The following is a 17,459-nucleotide window of genomic DNA, read 5'->3' on the forward strand; positions in this document are numbered from 1 at the left end:
CTTCGTTGCCCAGGTTCCTCCTTCCCCACTGCTGATGACAATTCCTGGTCTCACACCTCTCCTGACACGTTCACCAACCTTTACCAACTGCTCTGGCTCTCACCAAGGTCCCTGGGTGCTGCCAAATCACCCACCAAGGAGCCCTCTACCCGGGGGGGAATATTTCTCAGTAATTCTCCCACTGTTGTTAACCCCAGTTCAGGTCTTTTGGCACTGGTAATTCCTCCCTGGGCTGGAAGAGCTGCCAGCTCTCTCCAACTGTTCATTAGTGCCTGCTCTGAGCTAAAAATGCCAGGGGAGCATCCATCCTGCTCCTCCCAGCATCACCTCTGCCTCCTCGTCCTTGTAGAAGGATGCAGTTTGGGGCAGTTGTGATTTCAGTCCTGCTGAAATTATAGATTGCTTTAAAACAAGGGATGAAAACAGTGATCCATCAGGAGAATGTTGTATCTAAATTTTTGTGTCTTTCAGAGTTTCTGAAAAGCCAGGAGCTCTGGTCTTGTCTGTTATCGTTTCTGCAGCTTGAGTTTCATCCCCAGCCTTCATCACAGACGTGGTTCTTCCTCCACTGTTCCCTAGAAATAACACCCTAAAGCAGATGCAGAACAGTTTAAGCGAAACCCTGTCTTGTTTCTTTCCTACACCGTGACCTATGGAGTGGGAAAGTGTCAACTGGTGGGGAGGAGAACCCAATCCTCCAGGCAGGAGTTGTGGTTTTCCTGCCGGCTCCTTTTGGCCCGTGCTAATTGCTATTTCTGAGAGCTCCCTCTGGAAGGGGCTGGCCCCGGTTCATTTCTGTCATTAGCAAGATGGTGATCAATTGAAAGAGGTCCTGGGGTTGGAATAGCAGAAAAGCCACATCGCAGCACAAAGAATATGAAATGAATAACCCGAGTGAAATCCTGTTTTCGGGCTTCCCAGGGAGAGGAGGGAGGGAGAGGGAGAGCAATCAATAATTGCTACCAGGCAGTCTCAAATTTTGCCCTGAGACCAGGGCAAAATTAGAGGAATGTTTGCTCCCATCCATGCAGCTTTTCTCCCTCTAACTCAGCTCTGAGATTCCCATTCCCTGCATCCAAGCAGGAGGGTGAAATAAATTACCTCGAGTAAGACAAAGTAGGGTTTTTTTTCTTCTTTCTTTTTCCTGCTTCGCAGCTGTGTTTCCAAGAAAAGTATTAACTTCAGCAGCTGGAGCCATCTGCCTGAAATAAAAGGGTGCTGGGTAATTGGCCTGTCTCTTGCCGTGGTGCACGTAGGGATGGAAAAACTGAAGCACAGTTGGTCAGCAAAAATATTCAGCAATGTTGAAAATCCCATTCACCGGAGCTGGAGTGATGAATATGCAGTGCTTACAAATACCAGGCTTTGGAGATCTTGGCTCCCCCAGCCAGACACGTTGCTGAAGTAGCCACAGTTCCCTCAGACCTCGTCTCGTTTTGGGCTCCTGCACCCCAGGAAAGCTATTTTGGAAAATATGCTGAGTATTATCTGGGTCAGAAGAGGACGGGATGGCGTTTTATTGGAGGGAAGAGACTTGTAAAACTTTGTCGGCTGGACAAAGCATAGTTTAAAAAGCTTTGTTGTTTCTTGGGGCTTTTTGCCTTTGTGCTTTGGGTAGATACATCACACACACCCAGCGTTGCTGGTGAGGGAAACCTCCCAGTTCTGGGCTGGGAACTTCACAAAATGATCTTTCCTTCTCGATGGAGGCACTGGAGTGACATCTCCTGCCATCTGCTCACCTGGGCCATGAGAGCATTGCTCTCTGCTTGTCCCTCGTGCTTTTCCATCACATCCCCTCTTGGGGAGGGAAGAGTCTCATCTCTGGGGGGTCACCTGTACCAAGCCCTTTCTCTGTGGGAAGCCTCAGAAACATTCTTCTCATTTCTTGGGCTTTTGCTCACCCTAATTTTTAAATATCATTCTCCTTTCCCCTTCCACAACTGGGTTTGGGTTTCTGGTGGCCAGGGCTGTGAATGTCCCCTTCCCACATCCCACCAGTCCTTCTCCCAGCAAAGTCCAGCTTTCCTGGCCGAGCTGGAGCTCTGTGCTGCTGCTGCTGCTGCACAATGGTGGGAGGTGAAATGATTTGCAGATGGATCTTGCTTGAAAGAAAACAACTTAGTTCATTGTTGTCCCGGTGCCAGGGTTTTATTCCTGAATGTGACTCGGGCTCTGCAGTTGACAGCACGATTTATGTTCGGAAACGAAACGAATCTCAATGTTGTTTCCATGTTCTTGTTCATTCTTCAAAGTGATTTTTATATAAGGCACTGCTTCTTAACTCCTCCTCCCCGTTCCTGCTCGGCTTGGGAAAGCAGAGTAGAATTAAATGTGTTTGGCTGGTGGGGAGAGGAGAAGTTTGTGACCGGAGATGCCCGAGGCAGAGAGAGGGACCTGATGCCTTCCTGAGACCTCACAACTTTGGGATTTAGCAAAGAATGGGATGGAGAAGCTCAGCAATTCCAGGGTACTTTGTTCAATGTCAGTCCAAACAGTATCTCCCAGTTTAACCAGTCTTATTGTAGCATTATGAATCTGGTCAGGTCTGTAGGGTGGGTAATCACTTCTGTGTTTGTGATAGAAGTCCTCATGGTGTGGGTCCTCCTCAGCAGAGCCAGGATTGTAAGGGCTTTGGAGGAAGGTGGCAGGTCTGGCTTCTCTTCTGCCTCCCTGGGGCTGGAGACAGCAAATCTGTTAACTTCAGGTAATGCTTGAACAATTTAGCAAGAGACACCCCTGCAGAGGAGCTCACCAGCTTCCATCCGGTGTGTTAGGGGTGATTTTTCCCTGTCACTTCTGGGTGTAATCATTTATTTTCTCTTCTTGAGTCCTCTCAGATGCATTCTTACCTAGCAACACACCTTCAGCTAAACCCTCATCTGCTTCCCACAGCCCTTTGGGCTTAGGTTTGTGTGATGAAGGTCCATCTCTCCTCACCAGTAGAGAGGGTTTGGACTCCAACTTGACCTAAGAGTCACAGCGTGACCATCCTCTCACACCTCTGATCTCAGCAGCGTTGCTCTTGGCTTGCACCAAGGCCAGTGAGAGGTGGGTTGCACCCTTTTTGGGTTAAAAAGTAAATAACGAGAATGCCCTGAGTTTCTATCTGTGGAGATCATCTGAATTCTGCTTTTTTTTAATATTTTTTTTTTTAAATATATTCAGTCTGGGGAAACGAGGTGGGACTTTCTCTGGCTGTTTCCCCCCAGCCTACCGAAGGCTGCTAATGCCAACCAGATGTTAAAGCCTCATGAAATTTCCAGGCTGAGGTCATTGTTTGCTATTCTAAGGCATCCCATTATTATTATTATTTTTTAAATATATTCGGTCTGGGGAAACGAGGTGGGACTTTCTCTGGCTGTTTCCCCCCAGCCTACCGAAGGCTGCTAATGCCAAACAGATGTTAAAGCCTCATGAAATTTCCAGGCTGAGGTCATTGTTTGCTATTATAAGGCATCCCCATAATTACTTCTCAAAGGCAGTTCCTTGCCTGCTTTTGGAGTTCACCGACCTCCCCGCACGCGTCTGCGGAGGGCCCTCGGTGAGGATACTCCTTCAGGTTCTCACCTCCACGCCAAGGAGTGAGAGGGTGGTGGGACAAGAGCTGGAGGAGAGGATGGTTATCCAGCATTGGAATGGGCTGCCCAGGCTGTTTCCCCCCAGCCTACCGAAGGCTGCTAATGCCAAACAGATGTTAAAGCCTCATGAAATTTCCAGGCTGAGGTCATTGTTTGCTATTATAAGGCATCCCCATAATTACTTCTCAAAGGCAGTTCCTTGCCTGCTTTTGGAGTTCACCGACCTCCCCGCACGCGTCTGCGGAGGGCCCTCGGTGAGGATACTCCTTCAGGTTCTCACCTCCACGCCAAGGAGTGAGAGGGTGGTGGGACAGAGCTGGAGGAGAGGATGGAGCAGCATCACCAAACACAGGCGCCTCTGGATGCTTCCCAGCCTGAAACGTTTGCCTGAATCTGCCCCAATCTGCCCCAATCTGCAGCCCAAGGGAGCAGTCACTGTTCAAGGGGGACCGTGGCAGCATCACCAAACACAGGCACCTCTGGATGCTTCCCAGCCTGAAACGTTTGCCTGAATCTGCCCCAATCTGCCCCAATCTGCAGCCCAAGGGAGCAGTCACTGTTCAAGGGGGACCGTGGTGCTGAGCTCCAGCAACCCAAGGGCAGGAGCTTTGGTGGCTTTTTGGTAGATATCTATTATCCTGGGTAGTTTAATTAAAAAGAAGAAAAATCTTCAAGGTTTAGGTCCACGTTGAACCAGATGTTCTGGCCGAGAAGTATCAGGCACTTTCTTTCTGCCTCCATCCTCCCTGGTTTTACTTTTATTTTTTTAAATTCCCCCTTCCTCTTTCCCACCCATTTTCTCTTGAGTCAGGGTCGCTGACAGCTCTGGTTTGCCAGATTTGGAGTTTGATGGTCGGTGTTTCACCCACAGGTGGTGCTGGGATGGATCTGCCCCATCTTCCCTCCTCTCCAGCACCGCGTTTTCTCCCCGGCACGTGTTGCGATCGCATCTCTCCCTCCAGCCCGGCTCTGCTTGGCTCTCACCCCAACCCAGAGAAACAAAACGTGGTCCCAGAAAGAATTAGTCAGTGGCCTCGAGCCATATGAGCCTGGACAACCGCTGAGCTTGTCGGCAAAGCTTGGCCAGCAGAAGAGGAGATGATAGTCCCCTCGAGCATCTGCGACGGCACAAATTAGCCCACGCGGGACCACCAAAGGGGGCTCAGCTGGGATAAAGCTTGACCTCACCGCTTGAGTTTCAAACAAACAACCTACAAAAGGCTCCTTTGTCCCTTTACCTGCTCCCCATCAGACTCTCTGTCCTGCAGGGACCTGCTAGAGTTAATCAGAATCAGTTCCTTCCGCCTTTCCGTGCCGTTTATCGCAGCCTTGGATCGCCGGGGCTGGATGGCAGCTACTCCTGGAATAGGGAGCAGCACCAGGATCTCCCAAAGCCACGTCGAGATCCCAGCAGGGCGTTGACTCCTCAGCTCTTTGCCTTTTTTTTTTCTTTTCCTAACTTAACTTCTCACATCTCCCTTTTGATAATGACCTGACCTATATTTTCCTTCCCTCGCCTCCTTTAGCTCCGCCGCGGTCGGCCACCAGCCTCGCGGCGCGGTTCGGATGAAGCTGGAGATGACTTTTCTTCTCTGGTTTATCACACACGTGCCCCACACGTCCCCCCCTTTAGGGGGGGAGTCCCTGGAGCAGCTCCAGGCCAGTTGCTCGGGTTTGGGAAGCAAGAAGCAGAAACTGCTGCCAATCTCCTGCGCTGCGAACACGCCGGCGGGGGAATTGCTCTCGCTCTCGGAAATTGCTTTCAGGCTCAGGGTTGTTAACTCTGCAGTTTTCACTGAATTTCACTGAATTTTAAAGTTGGAAGGGACCATAGAGATCATCTAGTCCAACTCCCCTGCTGAAGCAGGATTGCCTAGAGCTTGTCAGAGCATGTTACTCAGGAGCATCCAGGCGGGTCTTGAAAATCTCCAAGGAAGGGGACTCCACACCCTCCCTGGGCAGCCTGTTCCAGGGCTCTGTCACCCTCACCGTGAAGAAGTTTCTCCTCATGTTTGAGTGGAACCTCTTATGTTCCAACTTGTGCCCGTTGCCCCTCGTCCTCTCACTGGGAACCACTGAGAAGAGTCTGGCTCCCTCCTCCTTCAACCCTCCCTTGAGATACCTGTAGTTTGGGGAGAAGCCCGGAGAGCCAGGGGGTTTTCCCAATCTTTTTTCCCCCCCCCCCGATCTTCTCGCAGCTGATGGGTGATGGCCAGAGAAGAGAACAGCTCGTTTACAGGAGAGGGCTTTTGGGAGCCAAACCCACTGGTGTTATTCATCCAGGCTCTGTTTGTACACTGCTTTTTGAATTAATTGATCTCCAACCCCTGCAGAGTGTAGGGAGCTCTGTGTGTCTCCTTCCAGTGCGTGGTTGTTTCTTCGGGCTGCACCGTTGATTCACACTCTGCTCTTTAGCTTAAGGAGGTCACCTCTTTGCTCCTCACAGAGAGACCTTGTGTGTGTGAATGGATCAGCCTTCAAATAATGCTGTTCAATCCACGTTTTATTTCAAGGTGCTTTTTTTTCCCCAAAAAGCCACATCAGTGAAGTTTTTTATGGATCACGGAATGACATGGGGTTGGAAGGGACCTCTGGAGATCATCTTCTCCAACCCCCTGCCAGAGCAGGGCCACCCAGAGCAGGTCCCACAGGAACGTGTCCAGGGGGGGTTGGAATGTCTCCAGAGAAGGAGACCCCACCACCTCTCTGGGCAGCCTCTGCCAGGGCTCTGCCACCCTCAAAGTGAAGAAGTTCCTCCTCATCTTTAGGTGGAACTTCTTATATTCAAGTTTGTGCCCATTCCCTCTTGTCCTGTCCCTGGGCACCACTGAAAAAAGACCAGCCCCATCCTCCTGACACCCACCCTTTCAGTATTTATAGGTGTTGACCACATCCCCCCTCAGCTTTTTCTTCTCCACACTAAAAAACCCCAAGTCCCTCAGCCTTTCCTTGTAAGAGAGGTGCTCCAGGCCCCTAGTCAGAATTCCTAACTTCTATTTTCCTGTTCCCTTTTACTCCTTGAAGGATGTTTGCCAGCAGAAGGAAGCAGCATTACTGGCCTTACTCAATGGACTGCAGTGGGAACGAAGCTCACATCTCCAGCTGCAAACTGGGCAATCACCTCAACGTGGACGTGGAGAAGAACGCGACGTGTGAGAACGGGATGCCTGCGGTGGTCAGCTGTGTCCCCGGACGTGCCTTTGCCCCCAGCAGCCACAGTGGCTTCCGAAAAGCCTTCAGGCAGGAGGTGAGTGGGGAGATAACACAACCCAGGAAAAGCCTGGGGGTGGAATTGTTAGAATGGTCCAGGTTGGAAGGGACCTTTCAGATCATCGAGTCCAACCATCAGCCCAACACTGACAGAATGCACCACTAAACCATGTCCCTCAGCACCACGTCTGTCCAGCTTTTAAATCCCTCCAGGGATGGCGACTCCACCACTGCCCTGGGCAGCCTCTTCCAAGGCTTCACAATCCTTTTGGTGAAGAATCTTTTCCCCAATATCCATCCTAAACCTCCCCTGGCACAACTTGAGGCCGTTTCCTCTTGTCCCATTGACTCTTCCTTGGGAGAAGAGTCCGACCCCCACTGGCTACACCCTCCTTTCAGGGAGTTGGAGAGAATGAGAAGGTCTCCCCTCAGCCTCCTCTTCTCCAGGCTGAACCCCCCCCAGCTCCCTCAGCCTCTCCTCACAAGACTTGTGCCCCAGACCCCTCACCAGCTCCGTTGTCCTTCACCATCATCAGCTGTGGGACCTGAACACGTGTATCTGTAGCCACAAACCAACCCATTGTGCAAATTTTCATAGAATCATAGAATAGTTTGGGTTGGAAGTGACCTTAAAGATCATCTCTTTCCCTCTTTGTATTCTTTTCTGACCACGAGCCCGGCTGAATTTCCATCCTCACAAGAACATAGTACCTTCTCTCCATGCACCACATCTGTCCAGCTTTTAAATCTCTCCAGGGATGGCGACTCCACCACTGCCCTGGGCAGCCTCTTCCAAGGCTTCACAATCCTTTTGGTGAAGAATCTTTTCCCCAATATCCATCCTAAACCTCCCCTGGCACAACTTGAGGCCGTTTCCTCTTGTCCCATCGCCTCTTCCTTGGGAGAATAGACCGACCCCAACCTCTCTACACCCTCCTTTCAGGGAGTTGGAGAGAATGAGAAGGTCTCCCCTCAGCCTCCTCTTCTCCAGGCTGAACACCCCCAGCTCCCTCAGCCTCTCCTCACAAGACTTGTGCCCCAGACCCCTCACCAGCTCCGTTGTCCTTCACCATCATCAGCTGTGGGGCCTGAACACGTCTATCTGTAGCCACAAACCAACCCATTGTGCCAATTTTCATAGAATCATAGAATACTTTGGGTTGGAAGCGACCTTAAAGATCATCTCTTTCCCTCTTTATATTCCTTTCTGACCACGAGCCCGGCTGAATTTCCATCCTCACAAGAACATAGTACCTTCTCTCCATTATCTCGAGGCTGGCTCTCCTTGCTGCAGCTGCAGCTTGCTGGAGCAAGTAGTAAAAAAAAAAAAAAAAAGAAATAAATAATACATTTATCATGTTTCTGTTTGAGCTGTTCTGTGCAGGCCAATTGAATACGTGCCCAGTTGCTGCCGGGCTCTGCTATTTCACAGTCACTGAAATAACTGCGGGGTTGTTTCTCCCGTAAGAGGTACAGGGGAAACAAGCTGGCATTTCCTCTCCCTCTGCATCTCCTACAAAGAAATGCCCTGAGAGACGTGGAAAACACGGTCTAGAGGAAAGGTTGAAAAAGCTGTGTTTGTTGAGTCTAGCAAGGAGAGGGCTTGAGCGGGGCATAAAAATTCTAAAATATGCAAAAGGCTGTTAGAAAACGACCCTGGAGCCGGTTGTTCTCAGCGTCTGTGGGGGCAACTGGGAATGAAAGAACAGCTTAACTCACAGGAAAGGTGGGTTAGGGTGAAGCAAAGGGAAATTTTCCAGCTGTGAGGCACGTGCAGCCTCAGGATTCGGGGGTGATCTCAGGGTCTGGAGACCCTTGATGCTGGTTAGAGGGTGTATTAGATGCTGTGGATCTTGCCCAGAGCCCTTGGCTGTAGCCTGCATTCCCCAGGGGATGAATTTAGAGGTGGGCTTTGAGGAGACCCCAGACACCACCTCAGATGCTTCTGTGGTGGCAATAGCTTCCCCAGGAGATGAATTTAGAGGTGGGCTTTCTCTTGATGCCTGAGGAGACCCCAGGCACCACCTCAGATGCTTCTGTGGTGGCAATAGCACAGTCCTCTCTGTGGTTTCTTCTCCTGAGTTCAGGTGATGGAGGAACTCGATGATCTTTAAGGTCCCTTCCGTCCTCTCCGTGGTTTGCTCTCCTGAGTCCAGGTGATGAAGGAACTCGATGATCTTTAAGGTCCCTTCCAACCCAAACCATTCTATGTTTCTATCTAGGCCTGGGAGGTGAAAGGTCCTGTAAATCATTACTAATCTTCTGAGCCGTGCGCGCTGCCAAATCATTCCTTAAGCCTTTGTGCAGGCTTTGGATGTCCTTCGTGTGACCCCAGCCTGGAGAGAGCTGTATATGCTTCCAATTTTTAAAAGTTAAGGGGTTGGGTGGTTTTTTGTTGGGGTTTTTCTTTTTTTTGTGTGCTCAGACTCAGCACAAATGACAGGATGTTCCTGTACCCAGGGCTCAGCTCTGTGTTTCTGACCACCCTCTGCCCCATCACTTGCTCCACAAGTCGTAACTGCAGCAGATGGAGGGGTTTTACGTGGTTTGAGTTCCAGATTGGTCTCCTGGCTTAACCCAGGACCCCTCTCTGGAGATCCCTACGGTGGCTGAATCCATCTAGTGGCTTCCACAGGTGGAAAGAGGGTGAGAGCTGGATCCATGTGACTCTGGAGCTTCCCGTAAAGCTCCTGAGAGATGTGGTAGGACAACTGGGTTGGGAGATCCCATGAGCAGCAGCACTTCTCTGCTGCACAACTGCTGGGGTCAAAAAGGCTCCCAAATCCAAGCACTAAACCTGCAGAGAACTAAGGGGTCTCTTTTTATTCTCTGTCCATGTATAGGGATGTGAGAATCACAGAATCACAGAATCTTAGTGGTTGGAAGGAACCTCTGAGATCATCGAGTCCAACCACAAAAAAAAACCAAAACAAAACAAAGCAAAAAAAAAAAAAACAAAAAAACCACCAAAAAACAAAACACACCACACCAAACGCCCACCAAAAACCCCGCACCCACCAACTAAACCCCACACTCAACACCTCGCCATAAACCAATAACCTTGGGCACTAGAGCAGGCCCTGAAGAGCCATGTCTACACGTTTCTTAAATACCTCCAGGGATGGTGACTCCACCACCTCCCTGGGCAGGCTGTTCCAGGGCCTGACCACTCTCTCAGTAAAGTAATTCTTTCTAATATCTAATCTAAATCTCCCTTGCCACAACTTCAGACCATTTCCTCTGGTCTTGTCATTCGTCCTTTGGGAGAAGAGGCCAACACCTGCCTCTCTACACCCTCCTTTCAGGGAGTTGTAGAGGGCAATGAGGTCTCCCCTCAGCCTCCTCTTCTCCAAACTAAACATGCCCAGTTCCCTCAGCCTCTCCTCATAGGACTTGTTCTCCAGGCCCCTCACCAGCGTATGTCTGTGCATATCATAGTGTTAGCAGATAAAGACCTCCTTTCATCCAGCCCTTTTAGCCTTTTTTTATTACGTGTTGGTCATTTTAAGGTGCCTCAGGGTAATATTTTTTAGGCCGCAACTTGCCTGCGGCCACATGCTGTAAAGAAAAGGATCTTCATTCCCAGCAGGAATAGCATCCCTTCTGTCTGTGTCTTCCAGCAACCACTGGTGAGGCTGAAAGGGGGTGCCAACACCGGTGAAGGCCGGGTTGAAGTGCTGAAGAACGGGGAGTGGGGGACGGTGTGTGATGACAACTGGAACTTGGTGTCGGCCAGCGTGGTGTGCCGGGAGCTGGGCTTCGGCAGCGCCAAGGAGGCCATCACGGGGGCCAGGCTCGGGCAAGGTAAGAGCAGCACCAGCTCTGGGGACCATTCCTGCCTTGTCCACCTCCCAGAACTCTTTCACCATTCAGGGCAGAGCGTATTTTGACTGGGATGTTTGTCTTGGGGACCAGGAATTTCTTCTACTACCCATTAATAAGTCTCTCGAGTCCAGGAGCTTGAGGCTGAACTGGAATATGTGACTTAGAAAGATATTCAGGATTCCTTGAAAGAAGCCTAGTGATGAGGAGTTTAACCTTTCCCTCAGACAGCTGTTCCAGTAATTACTTCTTCGTTATCGCATCCGTTGCTCTCAAATTCTCTTTACAAGTTCTCCAGGTTCACATCATGGTGGGATGCATTACTAGAAGGTTCCTGGCAAAAATGTGTCCTGGATCTAGACTTCAAAAGCTCTCCAATTTAAGACCAGGACGTTAATTTAGCCCATTATAAATAGAAGGGCATTTGAACAGTTCAGAGCCAGGTTTGGGTTTGGATTTCCTGTATTTGGGAGTTGGTTTAAATCCCAAACTGTGGTAAATGGCAACTCCAAGCCTTACGGACGCCCTCTCAAACCACCTTCTGATTCACATGCCTTGCTCCCTTAGTGCAACCCCTGAAGAAAATGATACCCAACGAAAACCTTTTATTTTGAGACTAAATGAATGGGTGAAATTTCTTCAGCCACGGCTTGGAAAAGGGCGGGGAAAGTGACAGCACGTGTAGAGCACAGCGGTGCCGTCTGGAGTCTGGAAAACTTCAAAATATGACCTATCTGTGGGATTTGCCAAAAAAAAAACCTCACAGTGGGACGCAGGGAGCTGCTGATGTGTTTAACTGTATCTCAGAATGGGAATAATCATCGTGGGGGGGACGTGGCTGCCTCGTGAGGGAGGAGAACGCGCCGTCCCTGCCTTCTCCTGCAGCCTGGAAACTCTTAGTAGCTCCTGCCCGGTCCCACGCGCTTCCTTTTAACGTTCCAACTCCAGCAATCAATCAGGGCACCCCGTCAAAACGCTCCCCTGGGGATGAAAAACTCTCAGTAACTTCCTACGGCAGCTGGATCCTCACGTCGTGGTAGGAAAAAGAGCTCTTTTGGCCCGAAACATCGCCTCCGCGGCTGTTAAATTCCGTCTCCGCGCACGCGGTTTACGCTTTGCTTTGTTACAGCCCCATCTCGGTGGATTTGTGGGTTCAAAGATTAATTAGGGCCACGGAGATGCTGCTGGGAGGGGGGGCTGAGAGAGTTGGAGGGGTTCAGCCTGGAGAAGAGAAGGCTCCGGGGAGACCTCAAAGCCCCTTCCAGTCCCTCAAGGGGCTCCAGGAGAGATGGGGAGGGACTCTTGATCAGGGAGAAGGAGCAGTTTTAAACCAAAACTTAGGAGATGGAGATGAGATTTTGGGAGGAAATTCTTCCCACCAGACTCTTTTCAGTAGGTGCCAGTGAGAGGACAAGGGGCAACGGGCACAAGTTGGAACAGAAGAGGTTCCACTCAAATAAGAGGAGGAACTTTTTCACGGTGAGGGTGGCAGAGCCCTGGAACAGGCTGCCCAGGGAGGGTGTGGAGTCCCCTTCTTTGGAGATTTTCAAGACCCACCTGGATGCTCCTGAGTAACATGCTCTGACAAGCTCTGGGTGGTCCTGCTTTAGCAGGGGAGTTGGACTAGATGATCTCTATGGTCCCTTCCAACTCTAAAAATTCAGTGAAATTCAGTGAAAAAAAAACAAACAAAAGAGGCTAGATGCACGTTCCCCGTTGGCCTTGGCCTTAGGGTCTGCTCCATCATTGTATAGATCTTGTGCGACGGGTGGATATGGGGTGGCTGAAGCACTAAGGTGGCCAAAGCCAAGTGAATTCTGTGAATGGACCCAATACATTGACATTTCTGCTTTTGTGGCTCTCGCTGCTGTGGTCAGAAGGCGGCTCCAGGGGACACCCTGACTCACCCCGCCACGCAACCGTGGAAATATGCTAGAGAGAAGGGGTTTTTTATGTAATTTTTTGGTGTTCCCTCTGCCTGGGCAGAAGTCTGAGGAGGTGAAGGGTTCACCAGACAGATCATTAAACTGTCACCCACGGTTAGGTCTCCGAGTCCCTGGTGTGCTGGCATCCACACAGAGTTAGAGAGGCTCCAGATGGCAGTAGGAAGAGGGTTTTAAGCAAAAAGATCCCACCTACAGTTTAATAAACCAATTACATTTTCCTGCCTTCCAGTGTCAGCCCTTTGCTTTGAACTAAAAGGAGGAGGCTTGACGTTGGGTAAGATTTTCCTTTCCAGAGGAGCAAGAAAATAAAAGCAAAAAGGGTTCATAGAGAGGCAGGGTGTGCCCAGGAGCCTGCTGGTCAGGGTCCAGTTGGAAGTTCTGCCAGTCTTTAACTTTGGGCAGTTTGTGTCATCTCTGGGTGCAGAGGGAGAAGCAGAGCCAGCAGCTGGGATGTCATTCCCATGGTGGGAATGCTCTGAGAGGTCCAGCTCTGGCTCTGCAGGGCCCTCATCACTTGTGCTGTGATGGGAATGGTGTTGCAAGGATGAAGAATGCTGCCAGAAATGGAAGAAACCAGTTGCTTTTCGATCTTCGTTACCCAGATGGGTCAGCCTGGCCTCCAGCAGCCTCCTGTGGTGTGTACCAACACGGGGAACTCCAAACTGGTGTTCCACCAGCTAGAAAGGACTGGTGAAGGGTATTGGTGGGTGGATGCTGCTTTCTTGGAAACTTTTTCTTTGGCTTTTGCCTTTTGTCACCACTGTCATCATTATGTTCCCCGTTGCTGACCAGAGACGGGTGAACCTGCAGCTCAGATGGAAGTGCCTGGGGAAGGGCTGCAGGGAAACGAGACAATCACAGAATCATGGAATTGTCCAGGTTGGAAGGGACCTTTCAGATCATCAAGTCCAACCATCAACCCAGCTCTGCCCAAACTACCACTGACCCATGTCCCTCAGCACCACGTCTGCCCAGCTTTTAAATCCCTCCAGGGATGGTGTCTCCACCACTGCCCTGGGCAGCCTCTTCCAAGGCTTGACAACTCTTTGGATGAAGAAATGTTTCCTAATATCCATCTGTTATGCAGTATCTGGAGAGAGCACGTTGCTAGCAAAGGTCAGAAATGTTTTTATTCTCAGCTTCCCATCTCTGAGAGCTTCCTAGAAATTGCTGGAGACAGAAATTCTACATCTGCTACTTGTATGGATCTCCTGTCAAAACTATCCAGTATGTTTCCACCAGCAATTACTCATGGATTTTATGGGCTCCAAGAAAGACTCTGGTTGTTCTTTTGGGATGAAGATCATCTGCTGGAACCTTGGATTCATCCTCCAAACTTCCTTTAAGCCAGCTTTGGGCTCAGTATGGAAACAGGACCTGAGAGCTTTGCAGGGGAGGTTATTGCCTTCTCATATGTGTCTCTTTGGTAGAAATGATGATTTTCTGCTGCCACTTGTCCAAGGAGGAACCAAATTATTCAATTTGGCTCCTGGCACCTTGAGACCACCCTCTGTGGTACGAGAGGATGTTTGTTCTCCCGTTCCCATCGGCGTTGGTGGAATCCGTAACCCTCAGCTGCCCCAGAGCTGATTGACTTGGCTCCTGGGGCATCCCCGTGGTGGGGTGTGTTTTGTCATCCCAGTAAACGTGTGGATGTCCCAGTTAAATGTCAGGGCTTGACTGGGAGCAGACTCCAGCCTGTGCACCCAACTGAAAAGGTCACAACTTGCGAATTCCTGCAGCTGAAGTTTGTAAATTATGTAACAAGGAACACTTGGCTTTTGTGGATCCCAGAGACTCCTGGAAAGAATTTAACAGTAGAATTATTAATAATAATAATAAACTTGCAGGGTTTTTTGGTTTGTTTTTACAAGAAATCACTGGAATTTTTCCGGATTACCGTGTTTTGAATGCTAGAGGGCAGCGTGATGCCTGCGATGTATTAATAAACTGTTAATTGGCTATTTCTTCACCGTGCAGCAGCCTGGGCAGGAGGTAAGGACTCTTTTTTTTTTCTCTGCTTTCCTTCCCCAAGGCATGGGCCCGATTCACCTGAACGAAATCGACTGCACGGGCTTTGAGAAGTCGGTGACGGACTGTAAATTCAACACGGAGTCGCAGGGCTGTAACCACGAGGAAGACGCCGCCGTGAGATGCAACGTCCCAGCCATGGGTTTCCAGAACCAGGTAAGAAGCTGAGCGAGATCCACGTGCAAGTGGTGAGATGTTCTCATCCCAGAGCATCTTCCACCCTCCCGTGCAGAGCAGGGTGTCTGGGTGGGGGTCATTTCCCCAGAGTGGTGCCTGTTTAATTTAGATTTTAACATCTGTGTTGTTAGATGGGGGGGAGAAATCATAGAATCCCAGAATGGTTTGGGTTGGAAGGGACCTCAAAGATCATCTAGTTCCAACCCCCCTGCCCTGGGCAGGGACACCTCCCACCAGAGCAGGTTGCTCAAGGCCCCATCCAGCCTGGCCTTGAACCCCTCCAGGGATGGGGCATCCACAACTTCCCTGGGCGACCTGTTCCAGTGTCTCCCCACCCTCATAGTAAAAAATTTCTTCCTGAGATCTAATCTGAATCTTTTTTCTTCCAATTTAAAACCGTTTCCCCTTGTCCTATCATTACCCCTCCTGGCAAAGAGTCCCTCCCCAGCTCTTCTATAGGCACCCTTCAGGTATTGAAAGGCCGCTATAAGGTCTCCCCGGAGCCTCCTCTTCTCCAGGCTGAACACTCCCAGCTCCCTCAGCCTGTCTTCATAGGAGAGGTGCTCCATCCCTCTGATCATCTTCGTGGCCCTCCACTGGACCTGTTCCAGCTGGTCCATGTCCTTTCTGTGTTGAGGACTCCAAAGCTGGACACAGTATTCCAGGTGGAAATAGGGATGATGCTCCTTTTTGTACTGAGCTTTGAGTCCTCCACCCATTTATAAGCTCCACCCATTTATAAGTGCCACTTCAGCTCTAACTTGTGCTCCAGCAGCCCTGTAAAGCTGGTGGATGTCCCTGTTGTGATGGGATCTCGTGACAGTGGTACCCCGGTGGCTGTGACATCTTTGCCACGTGGAGCTTAAAAGCTTCAACCACATGAACTGGACACAGGTTCCTCTGAGTCCTCCTCCTGCCAAAGGTCCAAAGGGAGTGGAGAAGGGAAGCTTCCATCAGCAGGGTGGTGGTTCTCTCTTAAAACTGCTATGCTAGAGACCACTTCCAGATGCTGAGCTGCTCCGTATCCACGGTAGGAGGTGAAGAACCAGACCACAACTGGTCTGCTGGGACCCGAACTGGGGATTCTGGGCTTGGTGGCTTTAACCACAAGCCATGAGGAGACCCCGAGCGTTGCTTGCCCAACTGTTGCGTCTTCCCTGTAAAGTTTGCTGTGGTGGTTGTTGATGGATGAGGTTTTTATGCCCTGCAGCTACGTCTGAGTGGTGGCCGCAACCCCTACGAGGGCCGGGTGGAGGTCCTGGCCGAACTTTTGCTCTGGTGTTTGTTGATGGATGAGATTTTTATGCCCTGCAGCTACGTCTGAGCGGCGGCCGCAACCCGTACGAGGGCCGGGTGGAGGTCCTGGCCGAACGCAACGGCACGTTGAAGTGGGGCACCGTCTGCAGCGAGAACTGGAGCACCGTGGAGGCCATGGTGGTGTGTCGGCAGCTGGGGCTGGGCTTTGCCAGCCATGCCTTCCAGGTGAGTCCCCGGGCCCACCTTTCAGATACAGTGGCATCTGCATGCTTGGGTAGGTTCTGCTGGGTGAGGAAAGCTCTTTTAAAACAAACCAACCAAAAAAAAACCAACAAAAAATCCAACCAACCAAGCCAAAAAAAAACCCCACCAAGCCATAGAATCATCATAGAATCATTGAGGTTGGAAGAGACCCTTGGGATCATCGAGTCCAACCATCTCCCCTACTCTACAAAGTCCTCCCCTACACCATATCCCTCAGTACCCCATCTAAACATCCCTTAAACCCATCCAGGGATGGGGACTCCACCCCCTCCCTGGGCAGCCTGTTCCAATGCCCGACCACTCTTTCAGTGAAAAATTCTTTCCTAATGTTCAATCTAAACCTCCCCTGTTGGAGCTTGAAGCCGTTCCCTCTCGTTCTATTGTTAATTACCTGTGAGAAGAGACCAGCACCAACCTCTCTACAGTGTCCTTTCAAGTAGTTGTAGAGAGTGATGAGGTCTCCCCTCAGCCTCCTCTTCCTCACACTAAACAGCCCCAACTCCCTCAGCCGCTCTTCATATGATTTGTCTTCTAGACCCTTCACTAGTTTCGTTGCCCTCCTCTGCACTCGCTCCAGCATAAATCACAGTGTCCAGCTTCAAAGCATGAGCTGGAAATGCCCTGAAGGTTCAACCTCATTTCACAAGAGCCACTGGGGGAGATTCAGAGGAGAAGGAGCTCTTGCAGCTCTGGGCAAAGCTGCTGTTTTCCTGCTTCTGGGAAGCCTGGCTGCCTTGACCCTGGTTGGGCTGATGGTTGGGTGGAGTTTCTTGACCCTCCCTGAGCCGGCGGGGAGTTGAGAAACCAAGTTTAACCCGGCGTCAAGTCACCTGAAAACGGTTTGATTTTGCTCCTGTAGTTAGTTCTCAGCACAGAGTGTGCTCTGGGCTGTGGGGGAGCTGGATGTAACTCTTGCTCCTCCCGTGACACGCACCCTCAGCCCTCCCTGCTTGCACATGACCGAGAACGGCGCTTAATAAACGGGATAAAAGCCACCAATTTGGGATAAACCACAAAGGAATAAAGTGTTCTTTCCCAGCGAAGCTCTTTGGCACGACGATGGCAGCCTGCTGTGCTGGCTGGAGGAAAGTGAGTGGTGACTAAGAGCTGGAAGGAGCTGGGGCAAGAGCTTCCCACTCAATTCCCTGATGGATAAATGGCATCGGGTGTA

The 17,459-nt window shown here is 50.5% G+C and overlaps 1 protein-coding gene across 2 annotated transcripts in view; it reads left to right on the forward strand.

Annotated features, from left to right (window-relative positions):
* Positions 1–17,459, forward strand: part of LOXL2 (lysyl oxidase like 2) — an 86,573-nt gene that overhangs the window by 56,003 nt on the left and 13,111 nt on the right. Inside the window, exons 9-13 of one of the 2 annotated variants that reach the window (XM_014956090.1) lie at positions 6,606–6,828; positions 10,412–10,595; positions 14,595–14,746; positions 15,978–16,022; positions 16,127–16,249. In XM_014956090.1, the coding sequence (XP_014811576.1) occupies positions 6,606–6,828; positions 10,412–10,595; positions 14,595–14,746; positions 15,978–16,022; positions 16,127–16,249 (727 nt within the window). Of the gene's footprint in view, positions 1–6,605; positions 6,829–10,411; positions 10,596–14,594; positions 14,747–15,977; positions 16,023–16,081; positions 16,250–17,459 lie in introns of both variants that reach the window. The other variant, XM_014956915.1, reaches the window with a different exon arrangement.

Source organism: Calidris pugnax, unplaced genomic scaffold (genome assembly GCF_001431845.1).
Source record: "Calidris pugnax isolate Ruff unplaced genomic scaffold, ASM143184v1 scaffold6, whole genome shotgun sequence".
In the NCBI taxonomy this organism is placed as follows: Eukaryota; Metazoa; Chordata; class Aves; order Charadriiformes; family Scolopacidae; genus Calidris; species Calidris pugnax.